Source organism: Furipterus horrens, unplaced genomic scaffold (assembly GCF_987537825.1).
Source record: "Furipterus horrens unplaced genomic scaffold, mFurHor1.1.pri manual_scaffold_8, whole genome shotgun sequence".
NCBI classification, from domain to species: domain Eukaryota; kingdom Metazoa; phylum Chordata; class Mammalia; order Chiroptera; family Furipteridae; genus Furipterus; species Furipterus horrens.
This window is the reverse complement of record NW_028327178.1, coordinates 12,958,208-12,978,645: the sequence shown is the minus strand read 5'-3', so window position 1 is coordinate 12,978,645 and position 20,438 is coordinate 12,958,208. Positions and strand designations below refer to the sequence as shown.

The 20,438-nt window shown below is 38.1% G+C and overlaps 1 protein-coding gene across 5 annotated transcripts in view; it reads right to left on the bottom strand.

The window, feature by feature from the left end:
* Positions 1-19,619, bottom strand: part of TCF4 (transcription factor 4) — a 333,046-nt gene extending 313,427 nt beyond the window's left edge. For 4 of the 5 annotated variants that reach the window (XM_090285468.1, XM_090285471.1, XM_090285470.1 and 1 more), the window contains exons 1-3: positions 17,884-17,947; positions 16,845-16,936; positions 15,156-15,228 (exon numbers count right to left, since the gene is read on the bottom strand). In XM_090285468.1, coding sequence (XP_090141594.1) covers positions 15,156-15,228; positions 16,845-16,916 — 145 coding nt within the window. In that variant the 5' untranslated portion in view covers positions 16,917-16,936; positions 17,884-17,947. Of the gene's footprint in view, positions 1-15,155; positions 15,229-16,844; positions 16,937-17,883; positions 17,948-19,133 lie in introns of those variants that run through there. The other variant, XM_090285469.1, reaches the window with a different exon arrangement.
* Positions 19,620-20,438: the final 819 nt, after the last annotated feature.

Genomic DNA, 20,438 nt, shown 5'->3' with positions numbered 1-20,438 from the left:
AACTCTGAAAAAGCACAAAAACATTTTTGGAATTAATAACAGAGTTTAGAAACATGGCTGAATATGAAAAGCAATATACAAAAACCAACTGCAGCCCTGACTGGGTGGTTCTGTTGGTCAGAGAATCAACCTGTACATGGAAAGGTCACAGGCTTTGATTCTTGGTCAGGGCACATACCTAAGTTGTGTCAGGGCATGAATAGGAGGCAACCAATTGATGTTTCTCACTTTGATGTCTGTCTGTCTGTCTCTCTCCCCACCCTCTTTGTTGTCTCTCCCCATAATTTCTCTACCTTCCTCTCTCTCAATAAACATATTAATTATAAAGTAATTATTTAATTTTAAAAATCGACCGCATTTATATATACCAGCAACAAACAATTTGAATAGTTAATTTAAAAGAAAATACCATTAACAATAGTAACGAGAAAAATAAGGTACCTAAGAATAAATCATCACAAGATATGCAGAAGCCACGGAGAAAATTATAAAACTTTATTTTGAGATATCAAAAAAGACCTAAAGAAATGGAGAGATTCATGAGCAGAGATAACCATTGTATTGATTTTCCCCCAAATGATCACTGGTTTCCTTGCAACTTCAATAAAATCCCTAAAAGGTTCATAAGAAATCTTGAAAAGCTTATTTTAAAATTTCTGTGGAAGAACACAGGCCCCCAAATAGCCAAAAGTAAAAGTGCACATATGGGACAAGAAAAGGAAGAGGAAGGACTTTGCCTACCAGATACGAAAATGTAGAATAAAACTTATATTATGGAACTGAGGCAAAGGTAGACAAACTGACCATCAGATTACAATAAAGGACTACCACAGAAGTAGCATTGTGCATTCCTAGGAAAAGGATGGGCTTTTTCAATATATGATTCTAGAACAAATGGGTAGCAAGACATTTATGGAAATGTAGAATTAGCCCTTACTTCCCATTCTACAAAATCAGTCCCAACTGTATTAAAAACTTAAATGTAGAAGTCAAATCTATGAAACCCCTTTTAGAAGAAGCATATAAGAGAAAATGTTTATGACCTTGGGGTAGAGATGAATTTTCCAATCATGACACGAAACAGGCAAAGGAAAAAATATAATATGGCTACATAAATTTAAGGTCTTCTGTTCATCAAAACATACCATAAGGAGAGTACAAAGACAGGTCATAAAATAAGGGAAAATCTTTGCAGTATGCATGAGAGAATCACTATCCAAAAATGTATCAAGAATATCTATAAATCAGTAAGAAAAAAACAACAATTCAAAAGAAATTGAAAGGAAGAGGAGATTCCACAGAAGAACAAATATAAAGGATAAATACACGGAGAGATGTTTCACCTCATTAATGATCAAGGAAATGCAAATTAAGACCACAGCCAGATACATTTGAATCTTATACCAACTACCTTGATGCAAATTAATAAATTTAACAATACTAAAGGTGGGCAACAATGTGTATCAGTAGTAATCTTTTATGCTGCCTGTGGGAGTGTAAATTGGTAACAAACTTTAGAAAACAATTTGGCACTACCTAGTCATGTTGAACATTCACATAACTACAACCTCGCCATTTTACTCGCAGAACAGCTACTCGACAGACATGAAGAAATGATCAAGCCTGCATCAAGAGATTTTGAGCAGAGTGTGTATTTAAAAAAAAGAATCAATTCAAAGCTCCATTAACTGGAAAATCCATAAATAAATTGAGGCATATTCACCAGCAGTGAAAATAACCTAAGGCCACATACAGCAACACTGATAAATCTTAAACGCATAATGCTGAGTGAAAAATAAGTGATACAGACAATACAAGAGGGATATCATTGATATGATCAAGTAAAACCAAACAACATACTGTTTAAGGATCCATACACGTGTCTTACAACTACTTTTAAGAAACAGAACATTTCCTTCTGGCAGGGAAGACTGGGGTAAGTGGATAAGGGAAGACCTCACAAGGAGAAGCAGAGGGTCTGATACTGCTCCAGTTCTCACACTGAGGGGTCGGTCTATGCGTCTTCACTCCATTATGAAGCTTCATAATTTATATATGTTAATGTATAACTTTGTAGGTGTCAAACATCACAAGGTAAAATATGTTTTGAAAGATCTGATTGGGGTTAGACTTGAAACAAAAAGCGAATAGGATGAAGGGGTACAGAAGCAACCGGTGGAGACAATTAACAGAACTTGCTGTGAAGGAGGCAATAAAGAGGGCTGTGGTCAGAGAGGAATGCAAATGGGGAGAGATTTTGTTTGATTTGTTGGTTTTTTGCTTTGTTTTTAATTATGAAATACTTCAAGCATAGAGTTGTCAACCACAACATTCTACCTTACCCTCCATCACCTGCCAAAAAGTAAAGCACTGCAGACACTACTCTTGAAACAGTGTGCCTTCCCATCCCAAAAGGAAAGTGATTCTATTTTACTTTTTAGTTGAGAGTTACTAATGTACATGGAGATGCTGAAGGGATCCTCCAGGAGGCACGGACGACACACGAATGCTGTCCTCTTACATCAGCGTTACCCTACTGACTCTCCAGCAGCAAGGCAATGGGCTTCTGAGGCTTTCCGCTCAGGGCAGATGGTTCTACCCCTCTCTCCTTTCAGCACCCTTCTGACAGAGAACACACAGAGCTCCAGGGGCCTGCGGTCATGGATCCCTAAGTGGCATAGATGTCAGGATCCCATCCCTACCCACAGCATTACCCCAATGCTCTAACTAGCTGGTCTATGCAAAGATGAGAGAGAGAGAGCGGAGAGAGGAGCAACAGTGTATTTTCTTCAACTTCAACAGTAAATAACCACAAGGATGGCAATATTTTTCCTAACTAAAATGAATTAACAAACATAGTGGTTTGAGAGATGACTCCCAATAGTAAACAATATCAATGAGAAAGTTGAGGGAAAGGAGGAAGAGGGATGGCCAAGAAAGAGTGACATGGTGGGAGTCAAAGAGGGCAGCCATCATTAGAAAAGAGGTACGATATTAGCTGGGATGCATAAAAAAGAACGGGAAGCTTCATTTTGTCCCTAATCAAAAGTTAAGAGATAATTTCCCCCCATGGACACCTCAGAAAAAAATACAATCAAATAAGTGTTTTGATCTCAGACAGAATATCATATAAATCAAATCACTCTCCTAAAGCTCACCAACAAAAAGGCTCAGCAGCATGCAGTGGATGCGCTATCGGATACCTGACTACAGGCATCCAATGAATCCAATTCAACAGGTTGCACTAAGATATCGTGGTTACTGGTAACAAGAACGTAAGCGACAGGAAGCCTAAATGGTGTAAAATCACTGAAGACCCTTAAATAAGAAAGAAGGGCCCCATTTGCCCTGTTCTCCCACTTCCACCTCTGCACCCTCTCACAAGAGAATTGCAAACATCAATCTACCACTGCCCTCGGAAACTAAAAAGCACTTCTATGGTTCTTGGTTTCTGAAAAGGCAGCAGATATCACATGGTAGCTGAATTAGGTCTGTTACTGTTATAAGGTATAAAATCTATACTTTTCAAGGATTAAAGTTACAGGAAGCTTCACAAAATAAGGCAAGTGCCCACAATAAATGTTCCCGAGTGGGCTCCAGTTATAGATTTCAAACAGTTTCCATAGTTAATTCTCCAACTTACCACCCACACTTTTGAACTAGCAACTCCATCTCTCACCTGAATGACTGCAGACACCTCACAGTTGGTTTGGGTCACACATACATACTAGCCTTGAGGTCTGTGTTCCAGGCTGCAGCCAATGTTCCCAGGCACAATTTCATGGGCAGCACCCTGCAAATGCTCCCTATTGCTCAGCCTGGGATGAGGTGGCCCTACTCTGTTCCCCAGCCTCAGCTCCGACCATGCTGGATCCCCTTCCCCCCCACCGTGACCTGACCTGCTCTCTCTTTGTGGGACCTATGGCCCCCAGCCCACTTCACTACCCCTCCCCGTCTCCCATCTGTAAGACCTGTGTTTGGGCACGCCAGACTCAGGGAAACCTCTCCTGACTGCTGGACTTGGTCAGATATCCCTACTGCAAATTCATTTAACACCACACACCTTGCAGATGTGGAACTTGACATTTCTTTGGTTGATAATTCTGTTGATGTGTGTCTCCTACATGTAATTCATGCAGGAACATGAATGTCTGGTTTGTCATTTTATTTCCAGTACCTAGCATGATCCTGATACATGGTAGAAGCTCAATAAATAACTATTTAATTTTAAAAGTAAATAAGTTTTCTGTATATAAATTTAAAAATAAAAATAAAAACTTTCAAGTGTGGGAATAAAAAAGATAAGCAAACAGGATTGGGCAAAAGTAAGTTTATAGTTATTCATACAGAAAATAATACAATAATTAGTAAATAACAATACAAGATTAAACTGTGTTTTGCATATTCATGACTATAAACCTGCTTTTGCCTATCCCGATATGTATCTAGTGCCCTTGAATTAAACAAACACTATCTATATGTTCACATTTTTATTTCTTCTCAAGGACAAATGGAACATAACTGGCATGCCTCCAAAAGAGTCTCTAGTACTAAATTTGAGAACATGTTCATAACAATACTCTTCAAGGTCCAATTTCCATAACCCTTAGAATCCATTTTCTTTCCTTTATACTCATGTAGAGTACACACGTACAAAGATTCTAGGATTTCTATGTGTCCTTTGGAGCTATAAAGTCTGAACTTAGTTATATTTGAAAAGAATCTTTTAAAGAAATCTAATTCTCTATCTCAGCATCACTAACTCAAAAGTACTTTCCTATGGAATCACTGTAGACTCTTACCTGCACCAGCAAAATGTGCTCCATTGCAATGTAGACATTGAAATTCTTTCTTCTTTATAGCACGGTAGCTTCTAACACTGAACCTTGTTTTGAACCTCAAAAAACATTTACTGAATAAATGAATGAACAAATGGAGTAAATAAAAATTACTAGTTCTTAATAAGTCAATGAAGTGAACTAATGAATGAATAAAAATTACTAATTCTTAAAAATTCAATTGACTGCAGTGAACTATATTCACACTAGAAAAAAAATAACATGATGTATCACTTTTCTCAAGTTTTCAACATTCTTTAAATAATCAGGCCTTAAACAACAATAAAATTTTCAAGTACAATTAACTAATCCAAGTAATTATGGAATACTTCTCACCTACCAAAACTACTAAGGGGTTAAGTGTGGGATTCCTGCAGAAGTGGGACAATGTAAATGTACACTTTATGGAAAAGATAGTTACACGTGGCTAAAAAGATAAAGTGAAGAATGATGAGAAGTTAATAAAATCAGAGGGGAAATTAGGTGGCAAAAGAAAAATAACCTTGTGGCTAAAAGCAGCCAGATGAAGAATCACAGTGCCCACAAGAGAACAGAAAAGCATTCATGGCTGGGGACACCAGTCAGCAGACAATGATGTTCCAGAAGGCACATGACAAAGAACTATTATTTGAACAAGAATTAACGTTGTTATTGTTTGGTCTTTCTTTTCAAAATTACAGAGTTGGATTATACATGAAATTGTATATTCAATATTGTAATATTACCACTTGATGACTTTTTTTCTGAGTTTAAAATATTCTGAGCTGCAAAATATTCCAATATGAATCCCTTATTTTTGAAGGTGAAGAAAAAGTTTTGAGAATACATAAGTGTGTAACTGACATTTTAAAGAAATAGATCTAAAATAGTCTCTTTGTCTATAAAAATCTTGTTTATACTTTGTAGCAAGCATAATCATTCATTAATAAATTCTTCCTAAACCAATTTCAAACATCAATTGAATTTTTGGCTTTTTGTGGAAACTGGAAGCATGTGCTACACTGAAACACTTGGAGGTCACAGACAGAAAGATATCTCATCTGAATTCATCAATACCTGAGGAGAAGATGATACTATACAGCTTTTTCCTATTTGTGATGTAAGTATGCGAGATGTTACTCAAAGGTATAACTGACCACTCCATAATGTTCTTATAAACATTAAGTTTTGGCTAAGATCAAAGTGTCTTTGAAAATGTTTTCTAGATCTGGCTGGTGTTGTTCAATGGATTGAGCACTGGCCTTCAAACCAAAGGGTCACCAGTTTGATTCCCGGTCAGGGCACATGCCTAGGTTGCAGGCCAGGTACCCAGTTGGGGGTGTGCAAGAGGCAACCAGTTGATATATCTTTCACACATCAATGTTCCTCTCCTTTTCCTTCTCCCTCCCTGCCCATCTCACTAAAAATAAATAACTGAAATATTTCTTTAAAAAAGAAAATGTTTTCTAAGTACATTTTTTAATGTATTACATAGCAATAATAACTATTACATTTCCTTGCTAGTTTCTGAACCAAAAGATGTGACATTGGTAATGGGGATGGCAGTGATAATAAAAATTATAATGATTAATATTTTTATAATCTGAAAATATTTTAAAGTAAATATTTTAAAGCTTCAAACTTCTTTCAGTATTAAAATGTAAGCTTTGAGGTTCTATCACTTTATCAATACCAAACAGCTATTTAGCAATAAACACTGCAAAAGGATCTAGATTTCCCCAATTCAGTTAAATAATTTTCTCCAAAGTAGCTATCGTTTTGCATCAAAAACAATTTGCAGTGCTGCAAGATGTAACAGGAAGAGTCTAAACTGGAGACATAAAAATCTCAATATCCACCCTGACACTACCATTAAAAACATATACTTTTGGAAGGAACTGGATTATAATCGCTAACTCCCCCAAGGAAATCTCCAAATCAGGGATGAAAAAAAAAAAAAAAAAGACATCCAAGAGAGAGAGATTTGCCTAGAAGTCATTGCAGATGCCGAGACCAGACTAGATTCCTCCAAAGAGCTGCTTCTATGCCTGCTTCACGGAGACCCTGATGTCAAATATTCAGTCCCAACTCCGCATGGCAAAATCCTACTCCTCCTTGTCAGGGATCAGAGTCTATTTGTCCATGAGGCTTTCACTATTAATTTCCCTCAGCAATAAATAAGTTTTATTTATCTAAAATCCCACAACATGAATGACACTTGCCTTCCGGACACTGCGTATTAATCATCAATGTGATTTTCTATTCTTTCCTGTCAGAATATGTGGCCGCCCCACACAGGACCTGTCTCCCACAAAGCCCTGTGTGTGGTATAATTGCTAACACAGGGATCAGAACACAGCATGTACTAAAATATGTATTAAATGCACCCTCAATAAGAATTATAATAGGTAACTAGCTAGGCAGATAAAAACAATCTATGTTCATTGCCTACATATTAACCCATGATGGGCAAAATTGAAGCTACCCCAGAAGTCTCCACGTAGGGATATAAATAAATACACCTTTCTAAACTTTTCATTTTCAATTTTGCTCATCCTAAGTGGATATAAAAGTAATTAGAGCCTTTCACATAATACGAAACCTAGAGTGTCCACAACTAACATTTCAATATCCTCCTTCATAAAAACTAGGTCTTTTCCTAGTTTAGCAGTCTCCAAGTATCTTATATTTAAGACCTGACTTGAGAAATTTGAGATTAAAAACCTTCCATTTAGATGCCTTTCAATTCAGCTAAGTACCCCAAAAGGGAATGTTTAAATTAATGGAAGATTAAAGCAAGGAAGAACATTCTAAAGGGTATTCCGTAATGGGCCTTTGTCACCACCTTCTCTGTTTTATTAGAAAAATAGCCTTTTCCCAAGAGGCTAAAAGTTTATATGCCAACCATTGGTCTACTTTAACGATTCAAAGTTAAAAATGTCAGAGCAGAAGAAAAGTCTGTAATGGAAACGCTGACATGCCATGAAGTAAAGAGGCACAAGCAGGTGCTCCTGTAACCCAGGGTCATAATTCAATCAAGCTGTATTTTGACGTCATCTGTTACAGCAAAAAAGCCAAATGGTTTATGAACAGCACCAGAACCCCCGAGATTAAATTACAGCCCTGATATTTAATCACGGGTCTTACTGTGTTATTTTTAATAACACAATACATTTTAACAGTTATTCGTCAACTGCCTTAGCCAAATTAGAACACGTGATGACAAGGGAGCCGGATTATTACAATGTCCATCTCTCACAGTCTGAATTTTTATTATTTTTTTTCAGAAAGGGTAGATTATACAAGTTTTCCTCTTCTTAAGAAACATACAGTTGGTACCAACGGATTGAGTCCAAACCTTAATTAAAAGCAGCAGAGGGTCCCTAACCAGTGGGTCTGGACATCTGCATTTGTGCTCTGTTATGGCCAAATAACCAACTGTATGATTTGGACAAAAGACATTTAGCCTTCCCAAACCTTATTTCTTTACCTAAAAAATAAGAGAGCACCTCTAAAGTCTCCTGTAAATTTAAATTTCTATAATTTATTTACCTGAAAAACAATATTGTTTAGTGTTCTGGGGATTCCCTGAGTATCCTAGTACAAAATTTTCATAGCTGAAAAGTTGATGAATTTTTAATTACATTAAAATCACTCTGATCAAAGAGGCATTCTGGTACCTGAGGACTTGTAAGCTAAAAATTTTAGAGGCAAATTCAGCATCAGCAAATGAAACACGTTCTTTAAAAAGTAATGTACAAATACTGCTGAATGTGTGAAGGGTTGTTTGCAAAACAAATCAATACAGGCACATCCAACAATGAATTGCAGTTAATAAACTACATATAGTAATTACCACCAATGGCAGTCTAGAAAGTCATTCATTAAATGTTAATTGTCATACAAAAGTACAAAAGAACTCATTTGACCAATTGTGTAGCTGTACCTTTAAATAAAATACTTTCTTACAGCATTAAAATTTATCCATATAAACTGACTTTAAACACAACTGAGTATTTGATAGGCTGATGAACTGGGCCTTATTTATTTCTGAAATGAAAGTAAACATGACAACCATTTTTAACACTTTTCCTATACCTGTGAGTTTGATATAATTTATATAGAGAGAATTTGATATATATCACATATAACAGTGTTACCAATCTTTTCTAAAGATTAAATTGCTACTTATGTCTTTCTCATAAACATTAAGAGACACGTGGTTTAAAAGTATCCACCTGAAACTCACATGCATACTTTATTGCTGAGCCTAAGTGGGTTCTCAGATTTAGAAAATGCATAACCCATGTGCAACAAGCTTATAAACCTGATGGTCAATTTTTTAAATTTTATTCAGAGTAATGAGAAACCATTACAAAAGTAAACTTAAAAATAAATAAAACCCTGTGTGTACTTTCTATAATACTTAGCACTATCTAATTAACTTGGAAGAACACCTGGTCATACAAAATAGCTCATAAAATACAAAAAATAAGGAAAGAGGATTTTTTTCTGTTTCTACCTAGCTTCATTTTAATGCTATGTCTGTGCAAGTTCTTATTTACTAAATATATAGGTATAAATTCTAAAGATTTGGCCAAGTACATTTTGGTTCAAGATGTGTAAACTGAACAACGTTTCAGAACACACCATGTTCCTTATCAGGCAACTTAAGATCTGTTATCTTGGCTTATGGGAACTGATCTAAATAGCATCATAATACTAAACATTGAAAATCACAGACCTGGGGCCCCTAGGACTCAACTCTATGTCTTGGACGAGGTTGCAAACTTTCAATATAAAATATAATTTACCATTAGGAGTAAATGTTTGATCTGTAAAGCTTACAAAATTACTTTGTTTATCATAGCAGATGAAAGCAAAAAGGAATAATTTTAAGCTCAAAACAAAACTGTTTATATGACAGTCTTTACTGCTCCATGATTCTAAGCATTTAAGACAGATTCGAGCAATTAGCAGCATAAACTTTCATTACATAGTTCTATTATATATGTTTATGTGATTTAGCTGTTCATCTGTTATTTAAGTGATTTCCTCATTACAATAGTAGGGTAAAGATAATTTGCTGATGCTGTCAAAAATGTTAAGCATTTCTGTCTCAACAGATCTTGGATCCCCACATTTGTTTAATGCATTTTATTTACTTAAGTCATGTCAAATAGAGTATTGCTTCTTACTTCTGAATTCAGAAAACGTAACAGTTTAAGTACATGTCTGGTAACAGACACATCAAAAGTTCAATACTGTTTATTTTTGTGATGCTGATAGAATTTAGGATTATTGTTCTAGATGTTGAGTTTCAAAGATCTAACAGTGAACCGCGAAACTTCTTTTACAGTTCAAGACAAAAAATCTTTATTTATTTATTTTTTTAAGACATTAACAGAGCAGGTTTTGCTACCGCAACTTTTGGTTTGAGTAGGTATGTAAAAATAACTGAAAACAAGATATTTTCACTGGCCCCTGTGGAGACTGCCAATTGAATAAAAGCACAACTTTTAAAATATGTACTATTATTTGCCTTATAATAATAATAACAACAACAGTGAGACATACTAAGTCACACTGAAATCCAACATAAATTAGAAAGCTAGCTTATTTGGATACTGAGGCAGGAAAAATAATGGACATGGTTTCTAGCATTACCTTAAATGTTTTCTAAAATGTTTATCTACTCTAAAGATCAGGACTGATATTGCAGGCCAAGTCCCAAAAACATATTCTTTTCCCTCTATAATCTTGAAAAAATAAGTTATATCCAACACTGTGTGCTTGTGAGAGTGTGTGTGTATGAAATGGATACTGAGTTAGGCAAACGTGGGTTTAAGACCTAGTTCATTACCGACTACCTTGAGAACAAGTTGTTGAACATCTCTGGATCTCAGCTTCCTTATCAATGAAATGAACATGGTAATCCTCGAATCTCACTGGGTTCTTGTGAGAACTTAAGAAGTACAATACATATAATGTGCATAGCATACCTCTTGGCATATTAAGAAGCACTTTAATTTTGTCTGCCATACCCATCCACGCTTTATTATTCAATCTAACATCTTGCAGAGGGTCACGGGGGAGATCAGGCAAAAGAGAATGATCAAAATCCAAAATTCAGCTCCAAACCTTAAAAAGTACTCAAAGGTCACATGCACATGCAAAAGCATCTGTATGCACAAATATCAACACATAAATCCTGATACTCTATTATGCAATATAAATTACAGAAAAACATAGTAGTGAAACCAATGTTATTCCAATATAAGATCTGCAGAGCCACAGAGAATTTAGCAAATCAAAACTTGTTGGTTTTTTTTAGAACACCAAATAAAAGCATGGAAACTCCTGAACTTGAGCTTCAGTTTTCTTGGGCCATACTGTGGAGGCAACTGGGTTGTACATTTCTAAGGGGTTTCTATCCCCAAAATTCCATGATTCTAACAAAGTGGGTTTAATAAACACTTTACTTATTTTTAACCTAGTAAATCATTATGCTCTTTGCAAAAAGCCATACAACCACTATGAACTGTACTATAATAGTAAGGCTGTTTCAAAACACGTACACATACACAGAGACAATTAAATAACTTTACTCAACAAATACCTTTAAAGGGAGACAAATTTTTTTTTTTGTATGCCATAACCACGAATTCAAACTGGTACAGATGGAAATCAACTCAGGATGCTGAGCATTTGTATTTCCTCTGTGATATGATACTACCCATTGGATTCATTTTTTTTTTCTCACTGAATTTACTAAACTGATGTGTCATTTTGGTGTCCTGTGGATAAAGATTAAGTAACTTGTATGAAGATCAAGAATTGCTTTTCCTCTTTCAAAAATGACCATGACAAAGATGTGGTGTATTTTACTACTGTTCTAAATTGGTCAAACACCCAGTCGTTTGGCACTCTTTAACAAACGCTGGACACCTAAGTAAAATTAAACAGTTATGGGGTGGCGGGGGGAGCTCAACCTTCCAACTAAGGGAGGAAGATGTAGTATCCGTCACAGACTGACTTTAAATACATATAACAGATGTGATCGGGGTTGTTCTTAAGTATAGATCATTTTAGTGGCCCAACTTTAAAACTATTTTTTAAAAAGATGCTAGAGCTGACATGCTTATTCTTTACTTATAAAAGACTCAAAAGGTAAGCAAATAAACAGTATTTTTGTTATATTAGAAAATTAAGCCCCTGTTAACAAATAAATTATAGACTCTAGGTGCTTTTTTTTTTTCTTTTGGTAACTTTGTCATCCTACATTTTAATAAGAATAATTTCCCAATTATCCAGGCATGTGGATACTTTTAGTTTGTTTTAAGATCAATGATATAACGGATATTGAATCCCTTTGTATAAGTAACCATATGGGTTACAACTATTTCTTAAAAATAATTCCAGAGCCCACCAATCTCCCTGTTAAGGTCATCGTGGCTCTGAACTATCATGGCTGAATTGTTTTAGTGCTCTCTGCTGAACACCTGCAAACATCAAACAAAAACTGCTGGTCCTTTCCTGGGTTGACAAAAGCCTTTCATGTGAAAAATGCTCCCTGGGAATGTCAGGCTGTAGCTCAGGTTACATTCCATTCTCCCCAGCAGCCTCCCCATTTCTTAAGGTGGTAGGAAAAACCATGTTTGTGAAATGAAAGATTAAAGGGAATATGGCCACACTTTATTTTCAGTCTCACATTGCAAATCACGACGGAGCATCCTACATTAATGGAATCAAAAGCTATTGGGAACTTTAAGCACGAAACACTGCCATGCCTCACTGAAAAAATATAGCTGCTTTTTCAGTTTATGTATAGCTTGGATCTTTATTCCTGGACCCACGTTTCAAAGCTACCCATGAAAGTGACATCTGAGTCCACTCAGGACAATGGATATGAACCTGAAGTAAATTTAGAAAATTATTTCTCTGCCCAAAGTGACCTAGAGTTCATCCTTCCAATTAAAAGCCAGTTTTCCTGATTTTTTAATTTGTTATGCTCTAAAAGACTTTATCTTTGAGGATAAATTATTTATCATTTCTCTTATTGACTGGAAATACAAGCCATTTACTTCACTAATAGCCTTGTGTTCAAATATGTCTTGAATAGATGAGAAAAATCAACACCAGTCTGTACCCTATATATTATAGTCACCATTGTACCGCATTGGATGAATACCTTGCATTTCAATCCAGCATCCCAAACAAAATAGCCACAGCACTTTTTACCTTCACAAGTAAGGGTTTGGCCTTGAAAACTGCAACCGTGGTATAACGTAACTTAAAGTTCAACATCTTAAAAATTATCACAGCATCTTCCTTAGATATACCATAACATCTCACTAAGAATGAAGTCTCTGTCTAGGTTCATGTATATGTGTGCATACACACACACACACACACACACACACACACACAGAGTTGTCTTAAGAACTGTGTAAGTTTCCATACATGATCACCTACCAAAATGTACAATATTAATACATATTCATGCTTATCCAGCCTGTACTCCCTGTGAACATTTAAACATCCTAGCAAGGACTCTATCTAAATATGAACATAGAAAAGGGACAAGATACACAGTTGTCTGTCTTTTTAAATGTAACACAATTTCATGCTTCTAAATCACTTCACTTTAAAAGCCATACCTAAACTGGCATATTTGTTACTCCAAATGTGTCAGTTTTTACAAAGTGCAAAAGTATTTTGCACTGACTTTGAAAGCAGTCTGTCTCTGTACATTTCTGACATAATCTACTTCTAGATTTCAACTAAATGCACATTTTCTTAAGTAAAATCATGAAGAAAATTACTGTCAGAGATAAAGTTAGTTACTGTTTGGATACTCTCTACCATGAAAACTTAATTTGCCCAACAGAGACACTTGTATTCATCTTTACTTTAAAGTTATAAAAAAAATAAAATGCAGAAATTTCCAAGATATAATAATAATACAAAAAAGTATTAAGTCCTTAAATTAAAAATATAACAGGGTCCAGGGCTGGATAATACAAACATATGGTCAATAGTACTTTTGTAAAAGTGAGCTCAAAAAAAAAACAAAAGATAAAATATAACTATAGGAGCATAGTTCATATTTTATATATCAAGTTACAGGCTAAAATTCCCTTATACTTATGGGGGCCAGCTAGAAGAAGGAAAAGTATCTTATTTGGAAATGAGCAACTTTTAGAAGCCATTCATTTTATATAAGCATACCAAGTACACAAATCACAAAGGTGAACAGATTTCTCATTGCTATGAAAGTTAAAAGATGTGAAATTATTTTCAATAGTTAACAGACAATTCTACTAGCATCTCACAGCTAAAAAATGTCAACATCTACCAGTCTGACTTAAGAACAGCACTCTGTCTGATGCACTGTTATGTACCACTGCTAGGACTAAAATGCTGCAGCTCTTTAACCAGCATAAATGGATTTAAGCCTTGAACCTAAAGCATAGCAGGCAACAATGTATGCCTCCTCCTGACATGAAATTCAGTGGGCAAAATAACAAATACATTTTACACAAATATATTTTCAGCTTTCACTTTTAATAAAAGACCTTCAGAGATTCCCTTATTAAAACTCTTCCTTAGATGCCAGATAATCGATGCGCACCCAGTTCCCTTTGTGAATAGCGCTAACGTCTTTTTAAAGCATCACCCAAAGACCTTTCATCTAGAAAATGTGAAGTTCTTACCAATTTGCAACTTTAAATACAGCAAAAATTCATTGCACATATAAATGCATAGGGGAAAGAAACAGCTAAAGCATCAGAAAAGATATTATAAAAATCAATGAATTCATATTTAGCTCTCAGATCAGCAAGAGGCTCTCTATTTACAGCTATGGTTTACTAAGCAGCATTCTTCTGCAAAATTAAGGACTTATTTCTTTAAAAGGGTTAATTATACATAGTACCTAATAAAACTGATATGATTTACAAGCCATTTTCCCTTTTGATGAAAGTTAAGATTCCTCCCTCTATTTTCAAATAGGAAACATTAATTTATTTCCCTCATTTTAACATTAGCCTTATCTTCACATGTGTGATTACAACTGTATTAGAAAATTGCTTTTAAATTAAGTGATGGAATTCTGAGACAGCTTCCTTGATTTAAAAAGAAAGGCCTAATTTTAATTTTGCAAAAGATGACATTTTTGTGTAAGTTATACCACTGATAGATAATGAAATAACCATATCATTACAGGCTAAAATTTCAACGACATTTTCAGAGCACTTCAACAGAGCCAAAAATATACAATGAGTGAATAAACAACTAAGAATATTTAACTACACACTAAGAAAAGAATTTACATACTTGAGCCAGTAAAATGTCCACTCGCCAAAGAAGTTGGTCCATTTTTCCCACTGCTCACAGGAGGTGAAAACATCTAAAAGAAACAAAGAAATATTTCTGTTGAAAAGAAGACATTTGTGCCTTCAAAGTTCATCAAAGATCTTTCATACTCTCACCATATAACTTAAAGAGTTTATGCTAAGGGTTCATTTTAGTAAAATACATCACCATCCAACTTAGAACTAAAACAGGCACAACATTAGCAATCACCCCTGTGCTCCCCCATTACCACTCCTCTTTCTTTTTCCTCGGGTTCATTAGATTGTCAGTACTACCACATTTTAAACAGACACAGTTCCCATGTTATCAAGATTCAATTTGGAGGGCAGCAGCCTCTCTAGAAAACACTAGTTTTACAAAGGAGAAGAAAAAGTTGTTTGTATTATGTTGAAAACCTTGGCCATAAACGTGGCAATGTCCATTTCCATCCCGCATAGGATTTGCCTGTTACATGTGAACCCAAATAAAAATAAAAGTGCCACCTGCACTAAATTCTCATTTCGTCTCTAACATGAGAGCAATTGAAGCAAGTCTCTCTCTCTCTCTCTTTCTCTCTCTCTCTCTCTCTCTCTCACTCTTTCACTCCCTCTCTCTCCAGCATTTATTTCAATCGACCCTAATTGGTTTCCCTCTTCTTCCACGCATCTAGCGGATAATGCGCACCTTCCCTGGGTCTGAGCCTGCAAAAAGCAAAGGAACGAATGGAGAAAGTGCAGCAAGCAGAAAGGGGGCTACAAAGCTGCCTGGAGCTACGTTTCCTGGCAAAACTTCCGAAAGCCATTTCTCCAAAAGAAGGTCTAGCAGAGCAGCAGCAGCAGCAGCAGCAGCAGCAGCAGCAGCAGCAGCAGCGACATGAAAAGCCCCACTTAGAAGGCGGTTTGGATTTTATTTATGTGTTTTGTGGATTCTTTTTATTTTGCTTTGCAAATGCATCTTACACCAAACTCATCTGACATTAAAAATCAATTAATTCCCCTGACATGTTTGAGACTTGGTTTGGGAAAGGAAAAGCAAAGGGGTGGAGAAGGACCAAGTACAGCTGTAAAACTCCACAAGTGTGTAAGTTCTTCTTTGTACTGATCTCATAACTGTAAAATTTACAAAAACATTACAGAGTTCTAAGGACTATAGGCTCAATATATACACATGGGTATTCAGAATCCCAGGAAATGAGGTAGCTAGGTAACTACAGGTCCTGCTAATGCAAAGCATCATCAGTTTAAAACTTTAAGAGACAATTGGGTCTATTTTCTTTTCCATTTCCAGAAAATAAATACATAAAATGAGTAGTGTGCAAAGTGTTAGGACCCTGTGTTCAGATAAGGCCAAGTTTTAGGGGTGGTTTGCCATTTTACCAGTGTGTTTTTCTTTTCCACTGGGGTGAGATTCAATTATTTTGGGGGGGGGTTTGTGGGTGCAGAATTCAAGGCAAGTTATTAAGACTCTGAAAAAAAGCCTGAACCATCCATCACACCCAGAAATTGCAGTTAAACTTATCAAAAACACCTTCATTTTAGCAACGATTCAGCCAATTAAAAATTATTTCTGTCCTTTAGATTACTATTGGTTTCTAGCTAAGTGTTGGGGGGTTTTTTGTTTTGTTTTGTTTTGTTTTCACAGCTGTTGTTAGTTTCCACCGTTCTTTCTTACCGCACTGAAATCCAGTAAATCACTCAGCTCTTTGTCCGTCCCTAAGGCAGCCATTCGCTGTTGGTGATGCATTTTAGCAAAATCACACAAACCTAGAAACATGGAAATAACCGCAATCAGAAAATCCAGTCCCAATCCTAGGAGAAAACACAATCGGATTTTTGGAGACTGGGGGGTTGGGGGGGTAGGCTGAGGGTGGGGATGTGGGGGCGGGTGAGATTAAGGTGGAAAGGAGGGAGGGATGGGAGAGTTGTTTTGTTTTGTTGTTTTTTTTAAGATGGAATAGGCAGCAATAGCAAAAAAAAAAAAAAAAAAAAAAAGCGATATCGATACTATATTTCCAAAGAGACGATCAGAACTGGTAACATCCACTATAAAACCAAATCCGGAAAAGAAAAAAAAAAAAAAAAGCCGCTCTTCAGCGCATCATTTTATGCAACAGGAGGTAGAGCGAGAAATGAATGGATCACAGAGAAAAGAGAAACTACTGAGAACGATCCGGTCTCAACTTTACCCCCACCCTCCATCCCACCCCCTCACACACACACACTCACACGCGCACACACTCACACGCGCGCGCGCGCGCACACACACACACACACACACACACACACACACCACCCCTCTGCATTTCAAAGAAGCTATAAAGAAATTAAAGATGAGCGTCTCTGGAGTGAAAACACGTCCAAAGGGGGAGGGGTGACAGGGTCGGAGAAAGGGGTGGGGGGAGAAGAGTGGAGGGTCGGGTCCGTAATTGTCCAGCACCCTAATTTGTGAAAGAAAGGATTGTAAAAATTAAAGTCAGGCCCTTGGCAAAGTCACCGGTCCCTCCAAGTGGCACCGCTGGGGAGGGGGGTGGGGGGGCGAAATGAGGGGGAGGGAAGAGGCGCGGGAGGGGAAGGGGTGTCTGTTCTCGGAGCGCCGAGAGCCGGGAGCCGGCGGCACGGAAGCCTCGGAGCCGCGTGCGGGGCCGCCGAGCCCGAGCCCCGCGCCGCCCGGCGCATCAGCCCCGCCGAGCCCCGCCGGCGCCGGTACCTACCGCCCGCGCGCGAGAAGGGGCTCTCCGTGCACCGCCGGCGCCGAGGCGGCGTTCATGTCTAACCACTGCCTCCACCACCACCACCTCCTCCTCCTGCACCCGCTCCTGCTCCTTCCCCGCCGCCGCCGCCGCCGCCGCCACTACAGATCCGCAGACACACAGCCAAGATCCCTGACTCTTAACACCAACTCTCTTCTCCGGGGAGGGGAGGGGACGAGGGAAGGGGGGAGGGGGAAACACGCCGAGGCGCACGGAATTGCAAGTTCAGCAAAGAAATGGGTGGGGGGGCTCCGGCGGGGAGACGCGACTTATTCGGGTCGGGCTGGCTGGGAGGCACCCCCCACCCGGGAAAAAAATCTCCACACCTCCCCCGCCTCACAAACACACACACCACACACACACGCGCGCGCGCACGAAAATTCATCGAGCACCTCATTTTCCTTCAGATCGTCGGTTACAATCTGAAGCCTGAACAGTTCGGTTTTTGCCCGTTTCGACCATCGGAGGCACTTTGAAATTTATTCGAGTTTACATCCCCTCCCTCCTTTCTTTCCGACTCCTTGGTCCCTCTCACTCACACATCTCCGCACAGCAAAGCAAGTTTACACTGGGCTGCAAATACACGTGATGCAAAAAGACTTTGCCAAGAGGAACAATATTTTTCTTTTCCATACATAAATCAGGCCACATTTTGCTGGGGAGATTTTCATTTTGGTAGTTTTGTGTTGGGGGCGAAATCTCAACTGCAGATTTTCTTTCCCCTCCCTTTTAAGTCACCGAATAGTATAGCTGCAAACTTCGCCAAAAAAAAAAAAAAAAAGAGGCAATTTTTGAGGGTGGATGTTGTTTTGTTTTTACACTTAAGTTCGTAGGCACGCTAAGGCTCTTTCGCCAGCACTATAAGTTTAATTCCACATTCACCATTCCAGGCCCTGCATGCTCTTCAAACATACTTTTTTACATCACTTTTGAGGATAAAAATTAAGATTCATAATTATATCGTTTCATAATAACAAGCGTGCTTTATCCTGTATATGCAACATACGCGAGATTAACGTGTTAAAATACACAATCTACAGACCCTGTTACTGCTATATGTGCGAGTATTCACACGACATGCACACACTTTTTCCCATTGAAAGTTATTTAATAGGTTGTTCCTTTTGTTTTAATAAAACATTGGGATCGACATTTTTAAAAGTTAAATTCAATTACGAACAGTTTACTCTGACAGCAAATTGTAACGTTACCTTAAATGGCCACAAATATGTTCACAATATTCCAAGGAAAGTGACTTTAAAAAGAGAAACAAAAATCTTCTGCAAATACTTAGTATCTCACATGTGTATCCCCCAAAAAAGTATTTTAACTGGTACTCAGTTCTGCTCCAGGGATATCCATAAAATACAAGATTATGCACCTGACTCTGGTTTTTGCATTTTCCACCATAAAATTGCAACAAAATTCCCTCCCCCAAAAAAGAAATCATTAAAAAATCCAACAACTTTTTCTTATTGTTTACAAAAAATCAATACAGGACAGTTATAATTTTTCCTCAAATCTTGTTGGTGGTTTTTTTTTCTTCTCCTCTTATAAAGTCTTAAACTTGTTCCAAGTTTAGAGGTGTCTCATCATCCTCCTCCTCCTCATCATCATCATCACCATGGACTCCCCCGTGGAGTCACATTGATAATAATAGGTTTCCCTGAAAGATACATTGTAATCCATTCACATCCGGGCACTGCGGGCTTATAAAGAGAAGGCGCTGCGGCCGCGGCTGCTTCTCCAGACAATGACTAGGGAGGGGCGGGGCGGGAGCGGAGCGGGGGGTGAGGGGGGGTTGGGACCATAGAGTGGTAAACAGAGTGCCTAGAGAGGCGCCCAAGATGGCGGCTCGTGCGGGCCACGCCTCCTCCGGGACCGGGGGCGGATGTCGCGCGTGGGGCTGAAATGCGAAGGCTCCCCAGTCGGGGGCCGTTCGCAGGCCCTGTGTTCTTACGCACTTGGGGTTCCCGTTGCTCGGCCTTCCCGGTTTACTCAAAAGTGTAGTTTCTAAACGAACGAATTAAACGCAGACTTCCGCACGGGCGCCGGCTCACCCCGAGGGAGGCCCAGCGTAGGCATGCGGGCCTCACCGACGGAGAGCCGGTGCCCAGGCTCCCTTGCTGGGAGAAATCCGACCCCTTAGGGAGGCTTTAGGAGTCCTGGACAAAGTCCCCTCTACAAAGCTGGACCTCTTGGGCTTGAAGCAGGATATGCATGTTCTCCTCCGACGTCTGTCTACACCCCATCTTTTTCTAGGCGGCTGGAAAAGGGAGGACTTGGCGGGGCTGGAGTCTCCACTTGGACTTGGATTGAATTTGTCCCATGAACCACTCACTGCTGAAATTAACTTCTAGTTCTTACCAAGCAGCTACCGTCACTAGCCTGTCTTTAATTCTGTGAAATGCAAATAACAATGTCCATTTTAAGACTTTCATGAGAATGATAAGAATTAAGTTAAAGATGGAGCCACCATTAAAATCTTTCCTTTCTGTCTGTAATTCCTTGCTAAA